Genomic DNA, 19,846 nt, shown 5'->3' on the forward strand with positions numbered 1-19,846 from the left:
GGTTCAAAGGAGAAACTTTAATAAATGCTTTCAGATCTTTGATCTTCACTGCATTAAAACAAAAACGTTACGGGTTCCTGGAAACAAAAAAAGCCAGATTTTTATTATTACTATTCACCGAAACTTCCCCAAAATGATGCTGGGTTTAAACCAGAGCCATAGAGTACGACAGAGTTGCGACATTGAGGGGGCAGAAAACAGCCTGGACACCTGGTTCATTTTAAACCCATTTTGGGCGGGAACCCCTTTTGGTGTTTGTAGCATGAAGTTACTTTAGCCATTGAAAAATAGCTAAAGTACAAGCACCGAGTGCCACGCTACAAGCTTGTAGGTCTGCCATTCTTTTTGAAAAATCGTGAAAATGTGGCACAAATCTTTGAATATATATTCTTTCAGAGCGAACGTTTTAACTCAAATCTTTGCTTCAGGGGAGGTCCCTGGAACTACATATTTTCAGATGGGGGTCGGCGGCTAATTTATTCGACGTTAGGCCTAAATGGGTTAACGCGTTTGTCACTGTAAAGCCCATTAGACTCCAATGCATTCCGTAAACCTCCGGTTCAGGCCACATTGTCACTATATTCGCCAATAGAAGTCTATGTAGGAGAGGCCGCCATTAGATTGAAGCCAATAGAAGTCTATGTAGGAGAGGCCGCCATTAGACTGAAGCCAATAGAAGTCTATGTAGGAGAGGCCGCCATTAGACTGAAGCCAATAGAAGTCTATGTAGGAGAGGCCGCCATTAGACTGAAGCCAATAGAAGTCTATGTAGGAGAGGCCGCCATTAGACTGAAGCCCCATGAAGTGAACAGAGTTGTCGTAACTTTGTCTTACTCTATGGCTCTGGTTTAAACTGGTTTAACACCAGTTCTGTGGGAGGACCAAAGTACAGCTTATCAGCCAATGGGGATATTTAGAATCGGGAGGCCACGCCCTCCTAAAATGATGAAAAAGAAAAAAAGAAAAAAACACAAAAAGGCTTTCTTCCCGGTTCTGGGTTCTTAACAAGCAGACTCTGTTTTTGCCTCGACAAAAAAAAAAAAAAAAACTAACAAAAAGTACAAACGGTCTCTTCAAACATGCCGTCGTTTTTTTTATCTCCCTCCGTCACGCGCAAGGCGTCCCTTTGCCCCCCCCCCCCCCCCCCCCCCCCCCCTCCACTACCTCCCTCCCTCCCAAAAGAAAAAGAAACAAATAAAGTTCCACACGTCGGAGTCCCAGCCAGGACTCCATTAGTTATCGGACATGAACAAGTTCCTCGATTAAACAAAGCACCTCAGGAGTTCAGAGTGCATCCTCCCCTCCCAAAATGTTCTTCAGTATTTCGTCCTTTCCTCCAGTCTCTTGTTGTCACACACAAAAGTGTCCCTTTGTGTAAAAAAAAAAAGAAAATAAGTCTCGGTCCGGCTGGATCGGACCACCCAAGACTAAATCTTTTCATAACGGCATCGGCCCGGCTTAAGTTTCCGAGTCCGTTTCTCCACCCTCTAAATAACCCCACCCTCCCCCGTCCCATCCCGCCCAGTCTCTTACCTGATGGGGCGAACAGGCCTTTCCTCCCCGATCTCACACACGCGTCAGCCTTCTCCAATCCTTCTCGTCGCAGTGTTTATTTTAAGGTCAGGTGTTTAGGCATAATAGTTTCATGTCTCTTTTTCATATGCCACTCGGTAAGAAAAGACTACAGCAGTAGTTAGTTAGGCAAACAGAACAAAACAAACATCTAGAGATGCACCATATAATCGGTAGCGTGTCGCAATCGACCATACAAACGCCATAGCGGCATCGAATCGGTCTCAAAATAATGCCCGTTATGTTCACCGATAATATATGGCTTTGTACTGTCAGAGCAGCCGGTCTGCCTGTCTCTTTAAGCTGTCAGCAATGAGTTCAAAATTATAAATATAATAGAACAATGTAATACAGCGGAACTTGGAATCGGCCGATATGACCCTGCAAATAATCCGACATCGGTCATAATTGCAATATCGTGCATCCACCACGGAGGATTACGGGCGTTGTGTGAGAGATCGGGGAGGAAAATCCCGGTCGGTCGCGGTGTGGTTAGGTGAGGCGATGCAGAGGGGTTTAGGGTGAGGGGAGGGTCAGGGCTGGGTCTGCCCTGGCTGTCAGGGGTCAATTTTCGGGCTTTTTTGGGGAGGTATTGGGAGGGGGTTTGAGGAGGTTTTTGGGGGTTTGGGGGGAGGGGGTCAGGGCTAGGTGCTACCCTGGCTGTCGGTGTAAATTTGTTTTTGGGGGTGGGGAGGTTTTGGGGTCCATTTTGTGGTGGTTTTTGGGGGGTTGTCAGGGATGGGTGCTGCCCTGGCTGTTCTGGGGAGTTTTGGGCGGGTTTGGGGAGGTCAGGGCTGGGTGCTGCCCTGGCTGTTCTGGGGAGTTTTGGGCGGGTTTGGGGAGGTCAGGGATGGGTGCTGCCCTGGCTGTTCTGGGGGGTTTTGGGCGGGTTTGGGGAGGTCAGGGCTGGGTGCTGCCCTGGCTGTTCAGGTGTCAGTTTTCGGGGGGTTTTGGGGACGGGACGACGTCAGAGGTGAGAGGTCAGGGCTGGGTGTTGCCCTGGCTGTTCAGGGGTCAGTTTTCGGGGGGGTTTGGGGGTGGGGGGGGTCAGAGGTCAGGGCTGGGTGCTGCCCTGGCTGTCCGGGTCCGTTCCCGACGTGCTGGAGTCCGAGTCGGAGTGTTCGTCGTCGTCGTCCCCGCCCCCCGGCTCCCCCACCGCGGCGGGGCACTTCTCTCGTATCCGCCGGTGGGTGGCGGCCAGCCGCGCCAGCACGCCCTGGTAGTCGAACCGCCCGCGCTTCTCCCCGAACGGGTCCTGGAGGACGGGGTTGGAGACATAACGTTAGTTAACCCATTCTGACCTGAGATCAGATTCATACGAGGTTTCCACTGGACACACACTGTTCTGATTAACCCATTCTGACCTGAGATCAGATTCTAAAAAATGTCAGTCGTTCTTCGATTTTTCAAAAATAGCAGACCTACAAGCTCGTAGCGCGCCACTCGGTGGCGCGCTATGAGCTTGTAGATCTGCTGTTTTTCAATAGCTAAAGCACAACATGATGCTAAACACCAAAACGGGTTCCCGTTCAGAATGGGTTAACATAATTTCTCCAGCTTGACCGCCACTCTGACAGAATTATAGTCCTACGACGTATACTTTTACTTATTTTTTGAAGGGCACACTAGGCCCTCCTATATACAGCTTTTGTCCCCACACATGTCATATATGTGTGGGGTGCCCCAAGGAAGCATACTAGGGACACTATTATTTCTATTATATATTAACGACAGACATGAGTGCTGCCTGTAATTGTAAATTGTTCCTGTTTGCAGACGACTCAGCACTCCTGATTTCGGGAGAACACAAAACTCAGGTTGAGGAGGCACTCGGCTCAGAACTCACCGATATCCGAACTTGGCTTACAGTTAACAAACTCTCATTGCATTTAGGTAAAACAGATTCCATACTTTTTGGGTCCAACCATTCCCTTAATAGGTTAATTGTAAAGGATTTTAAGGTCAGTATTGATGACATAGTAATAGCTAACAGAGAAGAGGTTACATATCTGGGCTGTATACTGGACAATAAACTGACGGGTGAAGGCATGGCAACAAGAGCGATCAAAAAAGTAAATCAGAGAACAAGATTCTTGGGCAGAATATCCACATTTGTTAACAAGACGGCTCTCAGGACACTAGCTGGGGCTCTCATTCAGCCCTTATTTGACTATGCCTGCACCTCCTGGTATTCCAACATCTCAATGTCACAAAAAAATAAGCTCCAGACCTCCCAAAACAAACTAATCAGACTACTGTTACTAGAATTAGGGCCCATGACCCACCTCTATGCAACACAATTTGATAGCATAGGTTGGCTCAGTGTTGAGGACAGAGTCAATCAACTGAAAATGGGACTAGCATTCAAGATTGTAAATGCAGCTCTGCCGTCCATGCCCACAGTGCCCATTTACTTGACTGATTACCTCAAAAAGGTGAGCAACTCCCACAGCCATAATACAAGAGGGAGTGTAAATAATGATCTGGTACCACCCATTTTCAGAACAAATATGGGTAAATTCACATTTCACAGCACTGCCACTCAAGTGTGGAATGCCCTGACGCCTTCCATCAAAACAAGCAGATCACTGGTCTCCTTCAAAAAGGGTCTGAAAACTCACCTGTCACTGTCTTCAGGTCAAAGGGAGAGAAGGTGATTGGCTCCCCCCCCCCCCCCCCTATGTTTTATTAATGTATTTATATTCCAACCTGTACATATAGATCTAGTGTGTTTGAGAAACGTATTGTTTGTTGTCACTGTTGTCATTGTGAATGAATGCATGGGACCCGAATGGAAACAAGACCGCAAGGTCTTTCTTCGGTACCATCCTTTTGGACCAATGCTGTGCTTGTACTGTTTGCATCTAAAATTGTCTAATAAAAAAATAAAAAATAAAATTATCATATTTGACGATGAAAGGAGAAATTAGGTCACACTGCGCAAAAAGCATGGAATACGTATGTGTATATTACAGGAAACTCCCGTTAAACTTTCCAACAAACTCCCAAATTGTACCATCACACCTGTATTTTAGGGGCGGATATCACCAGGTACCTGGCGATGCGATTACATATCGATTCCGAGGGTCACGATTCGATTAATACCGATTAATTGGGCTACGTTACGATTCGATTTAATCCCGATTAATGATGATTAATCACTCACTGTTAATCACTCAGTCACTGTGTGACTAATAAACAAAGTGCTTTCTAATGATTATGAATATATATTCTTTCACAGTGCACGTTTTTAACTCAAATCTTTGCTTCTGGGGGGGGTCCATAGAACAGATGGGGGTCCGCGGCCAAATACAGAACAGCAATAAACAGATTAATCGAACACTCAGGCCAGCTCCTCCCCATCAAACTCTTAGAAACATTAAACAGCTTAGTTTTAAGATTTTTGAAATTTGTGCATCGATGAATTATCGCCCATGACGGCATCGCAATTAATTGGATAATCATTTTTTCCCCCCCACCACTACTGTATATTACCATATATTACTGTATATGCCTGCTAAACTTGAGGTTTACGGGTACATCTAGTGCCCATAATTGCTCGTTAACTCATCTTTTCACGCATATGTCCCTCAAATATGGAAAAAATTGTGGCAACACAAACATTAAATGCCGTTGCCAATGAAGGGAACATTTGCGTCATATGTAGACGAGGAAATCGGCTAACCAATCACATAAATAGATAAGAGCGCCCCTCACTTCACCCGGGTGTGATTGTTTTCTTTACAGTTTCTGCAAAAAAAAAAGAAATCTGCCCGTTTGCCATTGAGTAAAGCTGAAGAGGTGAATTAAGTATTTTCCAAAGAGAAGCGACTCTGACAGACAGACAGGCAGGCAGACAGACGGGTACCTGCATGCTCTGTCCTTGCAGGTAGACTCTCTCCTTGCAGACCGTCTCGTAGAAGTCATAATACTCCAGGAAGGACTTCTCCATCACGCTCCTGAAAACAACATGACATCACAGTTTGTGTCGGCGAATGGAGGGATGTGATTGGGCAGTGTCAGTCAGGGCAGATCGTTCATTGGTCCAGGTGGACCAAGTCCAAGTACAAGGCAGATGCCGTAGAAGAAGAGAGTCGCGATTAGGGATGACCAAAAGGAAAGATTGTATTAACCGGTTACCGCCAGGACTTGCCGGCTAATTAACCGTTAGCCGTTAAGAAAAAAAAGCGCTGTTTTGCGCATTAAAAATAGACAAATACACCGTTTACACGCGGCCTGCTGTCAATCAGTGCACTATTGCGTAGGCTACAGTCTTCTATCCGCACAATTATGTATCGCGGACCGATCAGGAAGGATTAGAGAGAGAGAGAGAGAGAGAGAGAGAGAGAGAGAGACAGAAAGACGTGTTAGAGAGAGTGTCTGTCTAACGCGCGCGAGCGAGAGAGAGAGAACGTCAGAGAGAGAGAGGGGGGGGGGGTCCCGTTAGCAACAAGCTAACAGCATACCGGTACGTTCGTTCTATGATCCATAAAACGACAGATCTGCCGTTTTAGGAACCAACGTTCGTTGCATGAAGGGCAGATCTGCGGGCGCGCAATGCTGTGTGTGTTTTCGTCTTTTTTTCTTTTTCCCTCCTGCTTCCACAGTCCACTAGTACTACATGCAGTTGCTTTGGTGTTTTTGTTTTGGGGGAAGTAAGTCACGGCACATGCGTGGTTGCACTGACAGTAAAGGTGGAAAGAGGGTGTGTGTGTGTGTGTGTGTGTGTGTGTGCTTGGTGCTTTGGCCGCGGTGCCCGCTCTCGGCGCTTCAAAATAAAATATATTTTTGAGACGTAGTGGGGCGCTACATGGGCTATAGTTCCAAACATTGGAACTATCCCATTGAGACGAAGTGGGGCGCTACATGGGCTATAGTTCCAAACATTGGAACTATCCCATTGAGACGAAGTGGGGCGCTACATGGGCTATAGTTCCAAACATTGGAACTATCCCATTGAGACGAAGTGGGGCGCTACATGGGCTATAGTTCCAAACATTGGAACTATCCCATTGAGACGAAGTGGGGCGCTACATGGGCTATAGTTCCAAACATTGGAACTATCCCATTGAGACGAAGTGGGGCGCTACATGGGCTATAGTTCCAAACATTGGAACTATCCCATTGAGACGAAGTGAGGCGCTATATGGGCTATAGTTCCACACATTGGAACTATCCCATTGAGACGTAGTGGGGCGCTACATGGGCTATAGTTCCAAACATTGGAAAGCATTTCCGGGGGCCCAAAACGTTGAGAACCCCTGGTTTACCACAGAGCATCAGGACACTTTTATTCACAGTATAAAGAACGGGTACATTTCAAACAAAAGCCAATACAAAAACCACTACGAGGACAGTGTATGGAGGTAGAGAGACATAGAGAGGGTTTAACCGTTTGTTTACCCCAGAGCGTCAGGACAGGCCACCTTCCCCTCCAGCATGTCACACACCGCCACCCTCATGGTCTCATGGCGGATACACTCGTTGTAGTTCTTACTGTCCCCTGGGTGGCGCTCCTGAGTCACACAGAGACAGAGACAGAGGGAATATAAGGGCTTTCTATATAATTAGAAAATCTGTCAACATTAATATTCCAATTCGAATTTGTCTGAAGATTTTCAAATAAATTATTGAGCAAATTGCCCTGTATGGTAGTGAAGTGTGTGGTAGAGAAATCAGGGGTTTTCTAATTGGGACAAAGATTCAATTGAGACTATTCACACAGGATTTTGTAAATATATATTAAAAATTCAAAGAAAAACTGCAAATAATGCATGCAGAGCGGAAATTGGCCAATTCCCTCTCCTAATTAAAATCCAGAAAAGAGCATTCAAATTCCATAAGCACCTTCAAAATAGTGACCCCACCATCTACCATCACCAGGCCTTAAAATGCCAAGAGGAGAACATGAGCAGGAGTCCCCTCAGTCAGATGGTCCTGAGTCTTACCTCCACCACCCCTCCCCTGACTAAAACAACCTCCACTAACCAAATTATCAAAATGCAACAAGAACATTATATCACATATTGGAAAACACAACAAAAACCTAAAGTAAATTACAATGCTATTTGGCCCTCAACCGAGAATATACAGTGGCAAATTACCTGACAACTGTCACTGATCCAAAACTGAGGAAGATGTTGACTATGTGCAGACTCAGTGACCACCGCCTGGCAATAGAAACAGGCAGACACAGACAGAACTGGCTGCCTAGAGAAGACAGACTGTGTTCACTCTGCTCTCAAGAGGAGGTGGAGACGGAACTACACTTTCTGTTACAATGCGACAAATATAAAGACATCAGAGAATCATTCTTCCCTAAATGTAAAGAATAATATAAATAATTTGAATCCACCATTAATAACTCATCACTTCAATTTGTTCTGGGAGAACAGTCCAAATGCACAGTTTTGGCAGCAAAATACGTGTGGAGTTGTCATCAACTGAGGGACAGCCAGTGGACAGAATAGACAGGTATATCTGTCTGAACAGGGTCATTAAGTTGCTGTTATGTTTCAGTTTGTTAATTTATTTTCATTGCTTGTTGTTCATTATTGTTGGGATGTTTGTTGTTGTCTCCGTGTGTGCAAATGTGAAACATTGAGAGAATATATACTGGTTAGCGAGTGGAAAGCTAATGATTGACATTTTATGCCACAGACCCAGACGGAAGCATGAGGGGTGCAAACACTGCCTGGCTTCGAGGTGATGCTTGTCGTTTACATATCGTTGAGTCATTGGTTGAACACTTTAGAGTAGACGTTTAGACGTGAGGCCCATTCTAAAGACGCTGTCGAAACCCTGACCTACGATTTCCGACAAACTGTGTGTGTGTGTGTGTGTGTGTGTGTGTGCAAACACACACACACACACACCTGTTCGAAGGTTCGTTGTGGTGAGGGTTCTCAGTGGGTTCATGTGTTTGGTCCGACGGAGCATTGGTCCGAAGGACAACCTACCTCAAACCCAGTGTGTGTGTGTGTGTGTGTGCGCACCTGTTCGAACCCAGGCTCGTTGTGGTAAGGGTTCTCAGTGTGTGTGTGTGTGTGTGCGCACCTGTTCGAACCCAGGCTCGTTGTGGTAAGGGTTCTCTGTCATCAGAGACTGAATGGAGATGAGAACTGAAGAGATGCTCTGAGCTGGACTCCATGCTGGACCTGTCCACGTCCTACACACACACACACACACACACACACACACACACACACACACACACACACACACACACACACACACACACACACACACACACACACACACACACACACACACACACACACACACACCATTATTGATACATACTGTATATAGGCTTTACGTTATGAGCCAGTGGATTTTAGCCAGTGGTCCTTGAGGGGGTTCCAGGTGGTTCCCAGCTAGGTGATGGAGAGTTGGTTGGTAACCAAATGGACCCTTATTAGAACTTTAACTCGAGAGAATAAAATTAAACCAAATGGTTACGGGTCATTTTGGTTTCACTTTACGCTCTCAGGAGTTGCATTATTGTTAAACATTTGCATTACTTAACCCATTCTGACCCGAGATCAGATTCATACGAGGTTTCCACTGGACACACACTGGTCTGATTAACCCATTCTGACCTGAGATCAGATTCTAAAAATGTCAGTCGCTCTTCGATTTTTCACAAATAGCAGACCTACAAGCTCGTAGCGCGCCACTCGGTGGCGCGCTATGAGCTTGTAGATCTGCTATTTTTCAATAGCTAAAGCACAACGTAATGCGAACACCAAAAGGGGTTCCCGCGCAAAATGGGTTAATTTACAAGAAGTCTACATTTTGAAAATAACGTTTGCCTGTTATCTCTCCTAATGATACGAACATCAACACAGCATGGAATTGTGGACAAGATCTTATCAAACGACAACAACATCCTTTAGTTTTGGGTCTGAGAGGCTAAATGTCATCAAATGGTGGTCCGTGGCTCAAATGCCAAAAGAATAAGTATGAAACAGGTTGAAAACCACTGTACCAGACGATCACTATGTAACCTCACTCTCAATTCAATTCAATACAAAGGAGCTTTATTGACATGAGAAAAGATACGTTTACATTGTCAAAGCAAATGTGGAACAACACAATCAAGATCTCTTCTCTCTCTCTCACTCACCCCAGTCCTCTCTCTCTCACTCACCCCAGTCCTCTCTCTCTCACTCACCCCAGTCCTCTCTCTATCACTCACCCCAGACCTCTCTCTCTCACTCACCCCAGTCCTCTCTCTCTCACTCACCCCAGTCCTCTCTCTCTCACTCACCCCAGTCCTCTCTCTCTCACTCACCCCAGTCCACTCTCTCTCACTCACCCCAGTCCTCTCTCTCTCACTCACCCCAGTCCTCTCTCTCTCACTCACCCCAGTCCTCTCTCTCTCACTCACCCCAGTCCTCTCTCTATCACTCACTCACCCCAGTCCTCTCTCTCTCACTCACCCCAGTCCTCTCTCTCTCACTCACCCCAGTCCTCTCTCTATCACTCACTCACCCCAGACCTCTCTCTCTCTCTGACTCACCCCAGGATGCTGAGGCAGACCTCTCTCTCTCTATAGTAACGTAGTGTCTCTCTCTCTGACTCACCCCAGGATGCTGAGGCAGACCTCTCTCTCTCTATAGTAACGTAGTGTCTCTCTCTCTGACTCACCCCAGGATGCTGAGGCAGACCTCTCTCTCTCTATAGTAACGTAGTGTCTCTCTCTCTGACTCACCCCAGGATGCTGAGGCAGACCTCTCTCTCTCTATAGTAACGTAGTGTCTCTCTCTCTGACTCACCCCAGGATGCTGAGGCAGACCTCTCTCTCTCTACAGTAACGTAGTGTCTCTCTCTCTGACTCACCCCAGGATGCTGAGGCAGACCTCTCTCTCTCTATACAGTAACGTAGTGTCTCTCTCTCACTCACCCCAGGATGCTGAGGCAGACCTCTCTCTCTATACAGTAACGTAGTGTCTCTCTCTCACTCACCCCAGGATGCTGAGGCAGACCTTTCCGTTGCGGTAGAAGTTGGGGTTGAAGCGGACCGTGTTGTGTCCGGTGGTGATCAGCTTGACGCGGGGCGGGTGGATGGGGTAGTCGGGGGGGCAGCGGAACAGGAACAGGAAGAAGCCCCCCTCGTAGGGCGTGTCGAACGGCCCCGTGATCAGAGCGTGGATCTGGGGAGAAGGAACCACGGGGTCAGGGGTCAGCACGGGGTCAAGGGTCATCGCCAAGCATGCGGGTGTTAGGGCGTTAAGCCATTTACGCCTGACGTCGAAATAAAAAAACAAAATATTTTCTAAATCCTGACAGTTTTTTGTTGTTGATGTTTCTGTATCAGTGGTGCTCAATATTTCATGTCAAGGACCCCAAGAATGATATGTAATTGGCCACCGACCCCCCCCATCTGAAAATGTGTTGTTCCAGGGACCTCCCCAGAAGCAAAGATTTGAGTTAAAAATGCTTAAAGGGACACTTCACCATTTTTGCAAAAAAATATATGTTAATGACGTTTAGAAGCTTTAGATCACTTTCCTGGGGGTATTTATGTGTGTAATATGTGGTTTTAGATATTTTAGATTGTAGCAGTGAGCCTGTTGTCTCTGATGTCATGGACACTGGTCTCACTACCTTCCTGGACTACAATTCCCATAATTCTTTGGTGCACTGCTCCTCCTTGTGGATAGGGGGGAAAGCTGTCTTACTGAGACAACATGTAGTCCAGGAAGGAAGTGAGCCCAGTGTCCATGACATCAGAGACAACAGGCTCACTGCTACAATCTAAAATATCTAAAACCACATATTACACACACAAAGACCCCCAGGAGTGTGTTCTAAAGCTTCTAAAAGTCATTAACATATATTTTTTTGCAAAAAGGGTGAAGTGTCCCTTTAAAACATCAAAAGGGGTTCCCGCTCAAAATGACAAAACTAGTCGACTATTCAACAATTCAACTATACTCGACTAGTAAATCCACTAGTCCACCTTGTTGGTACTAGTTGACTAAAATAAAACTCCCCCTGTTGTGTAGGCCTCAAGATCAGGTAGATTATAGTTATAGTCACCAATGTACACAGTTTTTAAATGTACAAATATATATATATATATATGTATATACATATACTATGTTTACAGGTTAGTTATTGACAGGTTGTCAAATACTAAACTTTACATACTTTATTTCTTTTGGCAAATGTTAGATAGTCTTGCTGTACTAATAGAGCACCGAAGTCTGACATCAATATTGGTAGAGGGCGCAAATCCGCAGGTACGTGTACTTTTTATTTGCATTATAATCCCTAAAGGGGGATTTTAGATCGCCTCATATACGAACTGTGTTTGAAAAATAAACATGTCACCCCGGCCGTTTCACTCATATGGATATTAAGAATCAACTGACTGCTACTGAATTAGTTACATTTTCGCTAGAAGCAGACTGTATCATATAGGAGTGACTGACTGTTGCAAACGATACAGAGACACCTCCCTGACAATAACGCAGAGACAGCTTGTTTATTTTTGGACCACAACGCTTACATGAAACGATATTAAGATGAGCCCATGTTATTCTCCATAGAGAAATTACTTCTGCGAACCAGGGGAATCTAAGGGATGGGCGAGTTACGTCAGGACTTCGGTGCTCTATGCCAAGTAATACTTGTTTGTCACTTTGTTTCCATTTATTTATGGACCAAGACCACAAAAAAGCACAAAGACCTTTTGGATTTAGTCCAGTCATTTTTTCAGGGAAACACATGCCATTGTGAATTGTGATTGAGATTGATTGATTGACTCAATTATTTATTTGGAAAAATAAATAGTCACTTTATTTGAAGAGTCAAAACTGTTTGTTTGTTCATAGTAGTAATGCTCACGTCAAAACTACAGGTGAATATGCATTTAAAAAAACATTCATAATTTATACAAATACATATATTATCGGTTATTGGTATCGGTCTTGAGGAGCCGTAAGTTATCGATATCGGTATCAGTTTCCAAAAATGAATATCGTGCACCCCTACTACTTGGACTCCTGATATGCCTTAGTGTCGTAGACTCCTAGTAAATAAGTGTCATACATATCTCTGACGAAAACCTGGAGACTGACATTAAGACATTCACGGACGGCCACGGCCACATTATTTTGTCCACGTACGGACATATTGATGGCACCATGGAACATCTCGGACAACATGACCTGGAAAATTAACACCACTGCGCTCCAGAAGAAAGGTCAACAGCGACTGTACTTTCTCAGAGTGCTGAGGAAAATGGACCTAATGGAGAGTGTGCTCCTGTCCTTCTACCGATGTGCCATTGAGTCGGTACTGATCTACGGCATCTCTCTGTGGTTTTGCCAGCTGCACGGCGGCAGAAAGAAAGTCCTTTCAGGGGGTCATAAACACTGCCCAGAGGATCATGGCATGTCCATGGCTCCAGCGTGCGACCTATTAGGTCGCATATGCGACTTAATTTCTTATGGTGTTCCTTAAAATGTAATGAGGTCGCACCGGTGATACTTGGAAATGTGCGAAAAAAAGAAGAACGATCCGTTTATTTATTTATTTTTACTCCGTCTCAACACTGAGGAGCGGGCGCCGGGCGGCTATTAGTAGTGCGATAATAAAGTATTACTTTCTTTCGGCTCAATCGAATCCCCTCTTTCTCTTTCTTTCTCTCTCTCTCTCTGCCTGCCTGCAAAGTCAATGCAAAGACGATAATTGCGAAAACAGGCGCAGCGCGACCTGCCGCGGTACAAACTGGACGAACCGAGGAGAATATATATTCAGGTCTGAACGCAGTTTATCCGACACAAATTAACTAATCTTTCTCAGCTGTACAATTTCACTGGAGCGCAGTGCGCATATCTAACTGCATGACGATTAGTCATGATCTACACAGACAGCCGAGTCCCGACCATAGACTGTAAGCTCCCGACCCAAACAATAAGTGAGGAGGTAAACTTGTTGTTTGATTAAACATATAATGTGCCATGAAAAATAGCTTCCAAAGCTTGTTATGTTTGCATCGAGGAGGTTACAGGTAGCCTGTGTCCATACATGATGATCGGCCAACAAAAGACATTAATCTCCCTCCCAGTGAGTGAAGATCTACAAGCTCACAACGCGTCATGTCCGTGACATGTTGTGAGCTTGTAGATCAGCTATTTTCAGAACGCGGAGATATGCAGGCTCTGAGAGCATTTAGAAACTTTTGCCTTCACAATAAAAGTATGCAGCTTTCACAAGTTGGCCAACTTGGCCCATGAAGACAAGGAAAAGGATTAAGAATTCTGTGGCGTTTCACATTGCAAAGGATTTTTTCCAAAATGTAAAAATATTATAATAAGGAATTAATTTGGATAATGGTAATGGGATATTGTACAAATTGTCACTTTATTAATCCAAAAGGTTTGGACTGCATTTCATTTTCAACACAAAACCTTAAACTGACTTTCTGTGTGTGGAATATAAATATTGCCTTTATTGACCGAGTGACTTTGTGTTGGGATCAAACCATCTACAGTGTTTTGAAGTATAACCACCAGGTAGGTTGCTGTTTTCTACGGGTGCAGGTCTTTTTTCCGACAGCATATTGATCCGAAACCTCAATCCTAACCTAATCCTAACCGCAAGCACGGGAGCAGCGCATGTCGGACCATCGCTTTTTCGCATCGCAGCGAATGTCCCCCCGCTGCGGATCGGATCGTTGCCCCGTCGGCTAGAATGCTGTCGGAAAAAAGGCTGCCTCCCGTTTTTTACACAGTGACCTTTGTAGGGGGTTTTATGATTCAAACCTTTAATGGTGGAAACCACTACATAAATAAATAAATGGCGCCCTATGGGGGGGCCTGATAAGATCATGTAATAATACCATGCTATACAGAGAAGAAAATGGTGCTACCTAATTTCTGGTGGCGCTACCAAATGAAAAGGTAGGTGGCACCAGTGCTACCTGTGAAAAAGTTAGTCTGGAGCCCTGGGCATGTCCCCTTCCATCTTTGGAGGACCTCTACAAAAGACATTGTAGCAGGAGAGCCAACAGTATCCTCAAGGACCCATCCCACCCAGGTCATCACCTGCTGCAGCTCATGCCCTCAGGGAGGCGCTATAGGGTCATCAAGACAAGGACTAACAGACTGAAGGACAGTTTCTACCCCAGAGCAGTCATAGCTCTAAACACTGACACTTGAACTCTGACACTCGACACTTTATGAACTAAAAGGACTTACTGTGCAATATGCGTTAAATTATTGTATTTTGTGTTTTATATAGAGTATTATGTCTTTTGTTTTAAATGCACTGAGCTGGTTTGCAATTAAATTTAGTTGTCTCGTACAATGACAATAAAGATATTCTGATTCTGATTAATTAAGGGTGCAACAGTCGATCGGACTCATCGATTAAAAAGGGATATAGTTCACCCCAAAAGAATGGGACTTCGGCCGAGTCTCAAAGAGCTTCCATTGACTCTGGCGGTCATAGAGTTCAGAACACGGTCGTGTCCTTTTGGTGTTATACTTTAACTATTGAAAAATAGCAGATCTACAAGCTCTTTTCAAAAATAGCACACCTACAAGCTCGTAGCGCGGCACTCGCGAGCTTGTAGGTCTGCTATTTTTTAAAAATCGTGAAACTGGTGTGGCCCACATGTTTGAATATATTCTTTCACAGCGAACGTTTTTAACTCAAATCTTTGCTTCTTCTGAAACAACATATGTTCAGATGGGGGTCGGCGGCCAATTACATATATGGCCGTTGACATGAAAATGTTTGCGAACGACTGACGTAAAAACACAAGTGTTTTTCTGAAAACTGTCAGGATTTAGAAGAAGGCATTTCTCGAATCGTCCTCAGGTCTAAATGGGTCATAGGAGAGGTCAGGGGTCAACTCTTACCTTGGTCATGTCCTGAGGGTCAGGAACCACGAACATCCCTGGAGGAGGTTCTTTATAGATGGACATGATGTCTCTACACAGAGAGAGAGAGAATGTGTGATAATATGCATGTCAATTGAATACACACCCACACAGGCCACACACACGACAGTTGGGGTCAAGTGTCTTGCTCAAGGAACGCATTTTGTAACACTAGATTATTTTTAATCTTATGTTGAATCTAGAGTTGTTGCAAAACCAAACTATTTTTTTCCCCCCTTGACAGAAAGTAGGCCTATAGCTCATAACGTGTCTACGGTGGAAATTCAAGCTTTTCATACAGCTGCAATGTTGGTGAGTTTGACGTTGTTGTTAAATACAATCAGATAGGACTTTTCTGTTTGGATGTATCGGGCTGTCAATGGCTGGTGTTCAGTGACCTCGGCCCCCATGAGGAATTGGACCTGAATATATTATATATATATATATATATATATATATATATATATATATTCGCCTCGGTTCGTCCCCATGACTATTATAAAAAACATTTCGTCTCTGCTGGTATTGCAACTCTAAATTCAAACCCATTAAAAATAATAATCTAGCGTTGCACATTGCGGCTGCACACCCAGACACTAAATCAAGTAGACTCCAGTGGCTTTAGTTTCTATCGTAGCCAAGGGTCATGTACTTTGACCAGATTAGAACTACATTCATGGGAGGAAGAGTTCTAACGTTTATACATGACAACTCCTTATTAAAATGTAATTAATTCATGTACAAGATAGTTTAAAGTTATGCTGGTGACAGCCTGTGTAAAATGCACTGCTGCTAATGGACTAAACTGTCCCTTATGGTGTAACTTCCCTAATTAGCCTCTAACCAAGAGATGAGTAACTTCAGGGGATTTCTTTTTTTTGTGTCACTTTCGTTTTCAGAAAAATGAAATTACCCAATCATCCAACTACTACTCACAACCCCAGCCCTATAGAGAACACACACACACACACACACACACACACAGTGTGAGAGAGAGAGGATTTCTGGTTTAGGATAAACTATATGAAACAATTAATGTAGTCAAATAAATGAAGTCCCTGACAGTTATGTAAATTACATCCTGCACATAATTCTACAATCTGTGGGTTATTTCTCTGAGTCCAATGATCATTATAACAATGTGAAAGATGATGTTTAAAAATATTAAAGTTGTCTCGATTCCATTTATTTCAGTAGTACAAGTACTTCATTTTTAGCGCTCGCCGATAGTACGGATACGATTACTTTATTTTTGTTGCGTAAAGACTTATTATAACCCCTTTTCCTCATAGATGCAGACGGATCTCTGATCTACTCTTGTCAGTTGCCATTCATGCTTGTAGATCGGCTGTTTTGGGCGATCTGCTGCAGTGTTGGGTCAGACTTGCTCCTGTTGCATTGATCGTTCAGCCTAGTGTCAATTGGATGTTTTGGTACTCGGGTCAAAGTATCAGGCCGGTTCCGAGTACTTGAGGGTGTTATCGGCCCGAGTAACCGATACTATCGGTATCGGCCCAAATCTAAATGTGGTGTCATTAAAATGACTGCCGACATGGCACACGGAGTAATTATAGAAAACAGAAACATGGCACTTCATTTCAAAAACGTCGCAGATCATAGCCGCAATTTGCAACACTAGATTTCCTTATTTAAAAAAAATATATATATAATGTGTTGAATATAGAGTAGCAACACCAGCCATTGACAGCACATAGGCCTACATCCAAACAGAAAGTCCAATCTGATTGTATTAAACGACATTAAACTCACAATTATCCTCTGAAAAGTGTTTGTTTTGTAAAAATCTACCGTAGACATGTTTATGAGCTACATACTTCCTGTCAAGAAATTGGTGACATTATTGGTTTTGCAATTCTAGTTTCAACCCATTAAAAAAAAAATGATGCAAATTTTGGCTAACACGCGCGCGCGCGCGCACACACACACACACACACACACACACTTGGAAGAACATGTAAATCATCATGTTGTCTTTTTTTACCTCTTGATCCTGAGGATGCACTGCTGGGACGCCCTCTCGTTGTCCCAGTCGGTGCTGAGCGTGGGGTCCCAGGACGTGGCGTGGATCTGGGACAGCAGACCCCCGGCCCCTGCGACCCCCGCCACCCCTCCTCCGACCCCGGCGGGGAGAGGCGAGGCTGCTGCGGCGGCGGCCGCGGCTGCGTGGTGGTGGTGATGGAGGAGGGTCGGCGCCACGGCCACGACGGGCGGCTGCTGGGGAGGAGGTGGAGGTGGTGGCTGTGAGCCAGAGCCGGGGACTAGTGGCGTGCTGCCGGCCGTGAAGCCCGTGGATGAGGACACCATGGCCGGAGGATGGGTGAGGCCGAGGAGGAGGCCACCGCCGCCGGCCAGGGGAAGGGGAAGGGAGGAGGCCGGGGGGAGAGGCTGTCCGTGTCCCGGTGGTGCCCCGGTCAGAGGCATCGGGGCCCCGTTGCCCAGTAGGCTGGACACGCCGTTGCTGGTGGTGCTGGACTCTTCTCCTCCGAAGCTGTCCGCCATTTGTAAACGATTTTTTGTGTTTTAATAATAAGACTGATAATTAAACTGATGTGTTGATAGCAGCAGCAGCAGCAGGTTGTCTGGTTGTTGTTTTTTTTTAGCGGCTCAGAGCAGCTGGTGGCAGCCGGGGAGGACGCGGCACAGAGCGGATAAGAAGACTAGTCCCCCTGCCTCCTCCACCTCCTCCTCCACCCACAGCAACATGACGGTGCTGCTGCTGCTACCAAAAAAAACTACCAAACTACTGGCAACGGCCCTCCTAAAAACACAGCGTTGAAATGAACACGGTTAGCGGCTGCTGTGTAGAACCAAATGGACGCTGCAAGGGTGACGGTGTTCGTTGGAGGGTCGTGTGGAATATTTAGAGAGGTTTTTTTAGAGAGAATAAATGGTGTTGTTGTTGTTGTTCTGTGAGGACAGAGAGAGAGAGAGAGGGGTTCGTTTTTTTTGGACGTTCCTCTTCCTAGGTCTGTCTGAGGAAGGATGAGTGACGCAACGTCACGGCTGTACCCATTTCTCAGCCTTCCGATTGGTCGCTGACTGACCAACCAGCAGGCTCTTTTTCTGCCTTGTTCCGCCTTGTTTATATCTTAATTTTTTTGGAAAACACTAAAAACAAACATGATATGCCCTTGATTTGGTAGAAATCTGATCGTGGTAGATTTGGTAAAAATAAATAAAAAATAAAACAATTTAAAAATAAACTGTTACTGTGGACGAACGACACCATGATAAAACATTACACTTAAACCCACGGTTCTTCCGGGTCTTCTTTGACGTCACCTATGCAACCTTGGTGTATTCGGTCTAGTAGTTCCAGGAAACAAGTTGAGCCTCTCCAAACATGATTTGTTCCGCATGGGGAACTTTTTGCCCCGAACACCGCACAACCCACCACGTGACCGACACATCCAAATCCCCCAAGCAAACATAAAATGCAAATTTACTTTTTGACTTTTACGTTTTTAGCAAATCTTAATTATATCTAGCCTACAGTCAAAAATTAGGCAACTTTAAGCACCAATCAATCACCAATCAATGGGCAACACTTGTTTTTATTGATTGATTGAATACTTTAAGTGTGTTCAGATTGTAGGCTACAGAATACATAGGATCAATTGTGATCCTATGTGTATTCAATTAATTAATACATCTAAAGACAGATTGATGGATTGATTGAGTCAGTGCATTCAGTTCTAAGTATTCAATTATTATGAAATACAATATACAATAATAAACATCATAAATCATACATATTTATAATTTGTAGCAAAGTAGTGTGGTATAATGTTTATAAGTGTTTAATATACTGTTTTAAAACGGACGGAAAAGTAAAAAAAAATATCCTGGACTGACTATAAATAAAGGAGGCAGAAAAGTACCCAGACATGTTGTTTTGGGCGAGCCATTATAGGTAGGTATCAGCTGTCATCCACCGCCACCTTGTGGCCAGTTTGTACACAGCAACTGATGGGAAAAAACGTTGAGATAATAGTTAATAGAACCTACGTTTGCTTGTCTAGTACAGTGGTTCCTCAAAGTGGGGTCCGGGGACCCCCAGAGGTCCTTGAGGGAGTTCCAGGGGGTCCAGCTAAATTATTTGGAACCAAATGGACCCTTATGGGTCTGTAACTCTGAGAGTTTACATATGTTGTAATGAGTTAAACTAACATTGATTTTACAATATAAATCGGGGGTCCCAGAGATAGAAATGCCATTAAATGGGGGTCTGTAGACTAATGCATGTCAAACTGCAGGGGTCCTTGAAATTAAACAGGTTGAGAATCACTGCTAGAGCCGTAAAATTATTCTGGGGTCCCTGGCATAGCTTTTCACATGGGGGTCCGCAGGCT

General features: G+C 44.7%; 1 protein-coding gene and 1 long non-coding RNA gene across 2 annotated transcripts; one reads left to right on the plus strand and one right to left on the minus strand.

Annotated features, from left to right (window-relative positions):
- Nucleotides 1-1,189: 1,189 nt before the first annotated feature.
- On the plus strand, nt 1,190-2,708 carry LOC308323959. The gene is made up of 3 exons (XR_013964859.1): nt 1,190-2,303; nt 2,472-2,502; nt 2,584-2,708. It is a non-coding gene; the product is annotated as an uncharacterized lncRNA (long non-coding RNA).
- ube2z (ubiquitin-conjugating enzyme E2Z) lies at nt 2,616-18,457 on the minus strand. Its single transcript, XM_080775843.1, has 7 exons — nt 17,476-18,457; nt 15,453-15,525; nt 10,543-10,730; nt 8,629-8,740; nt 6,976-7,088; nt 5,441-5,531; nt 2,616-2,827 (listed from the first exon to the last, which is right to left on the minus strand). The coding sequence occupies exons 1-7, from the start codon at nt 17,991-17,993 to the stop codon at nt 2,627-2,629; spliced, it is 1,296 nt and encodes a 431-aa protein (XP_080631969.1). The 5' UTR covers nt 17,994-18,457; the 3' UTR covers nt 2,616-2,626.
- Between the last annotated feature and the right edge of the window lie 1,389 nt (nt 18,458-19,846).

The sequence above is a fragment of the Protomyctophum bolini genome, assembly GCF_963924005.1.
Source record: "Protomyctophum bolini genome assembly, chromosome: 11".
NCBI classification, from domain to species: Eukaryota; Metazoa; Chordata; class Actinopteri; order Myctophiformes; family Myctophidae; genus Protomyctophum; species Protomyctophum bolini.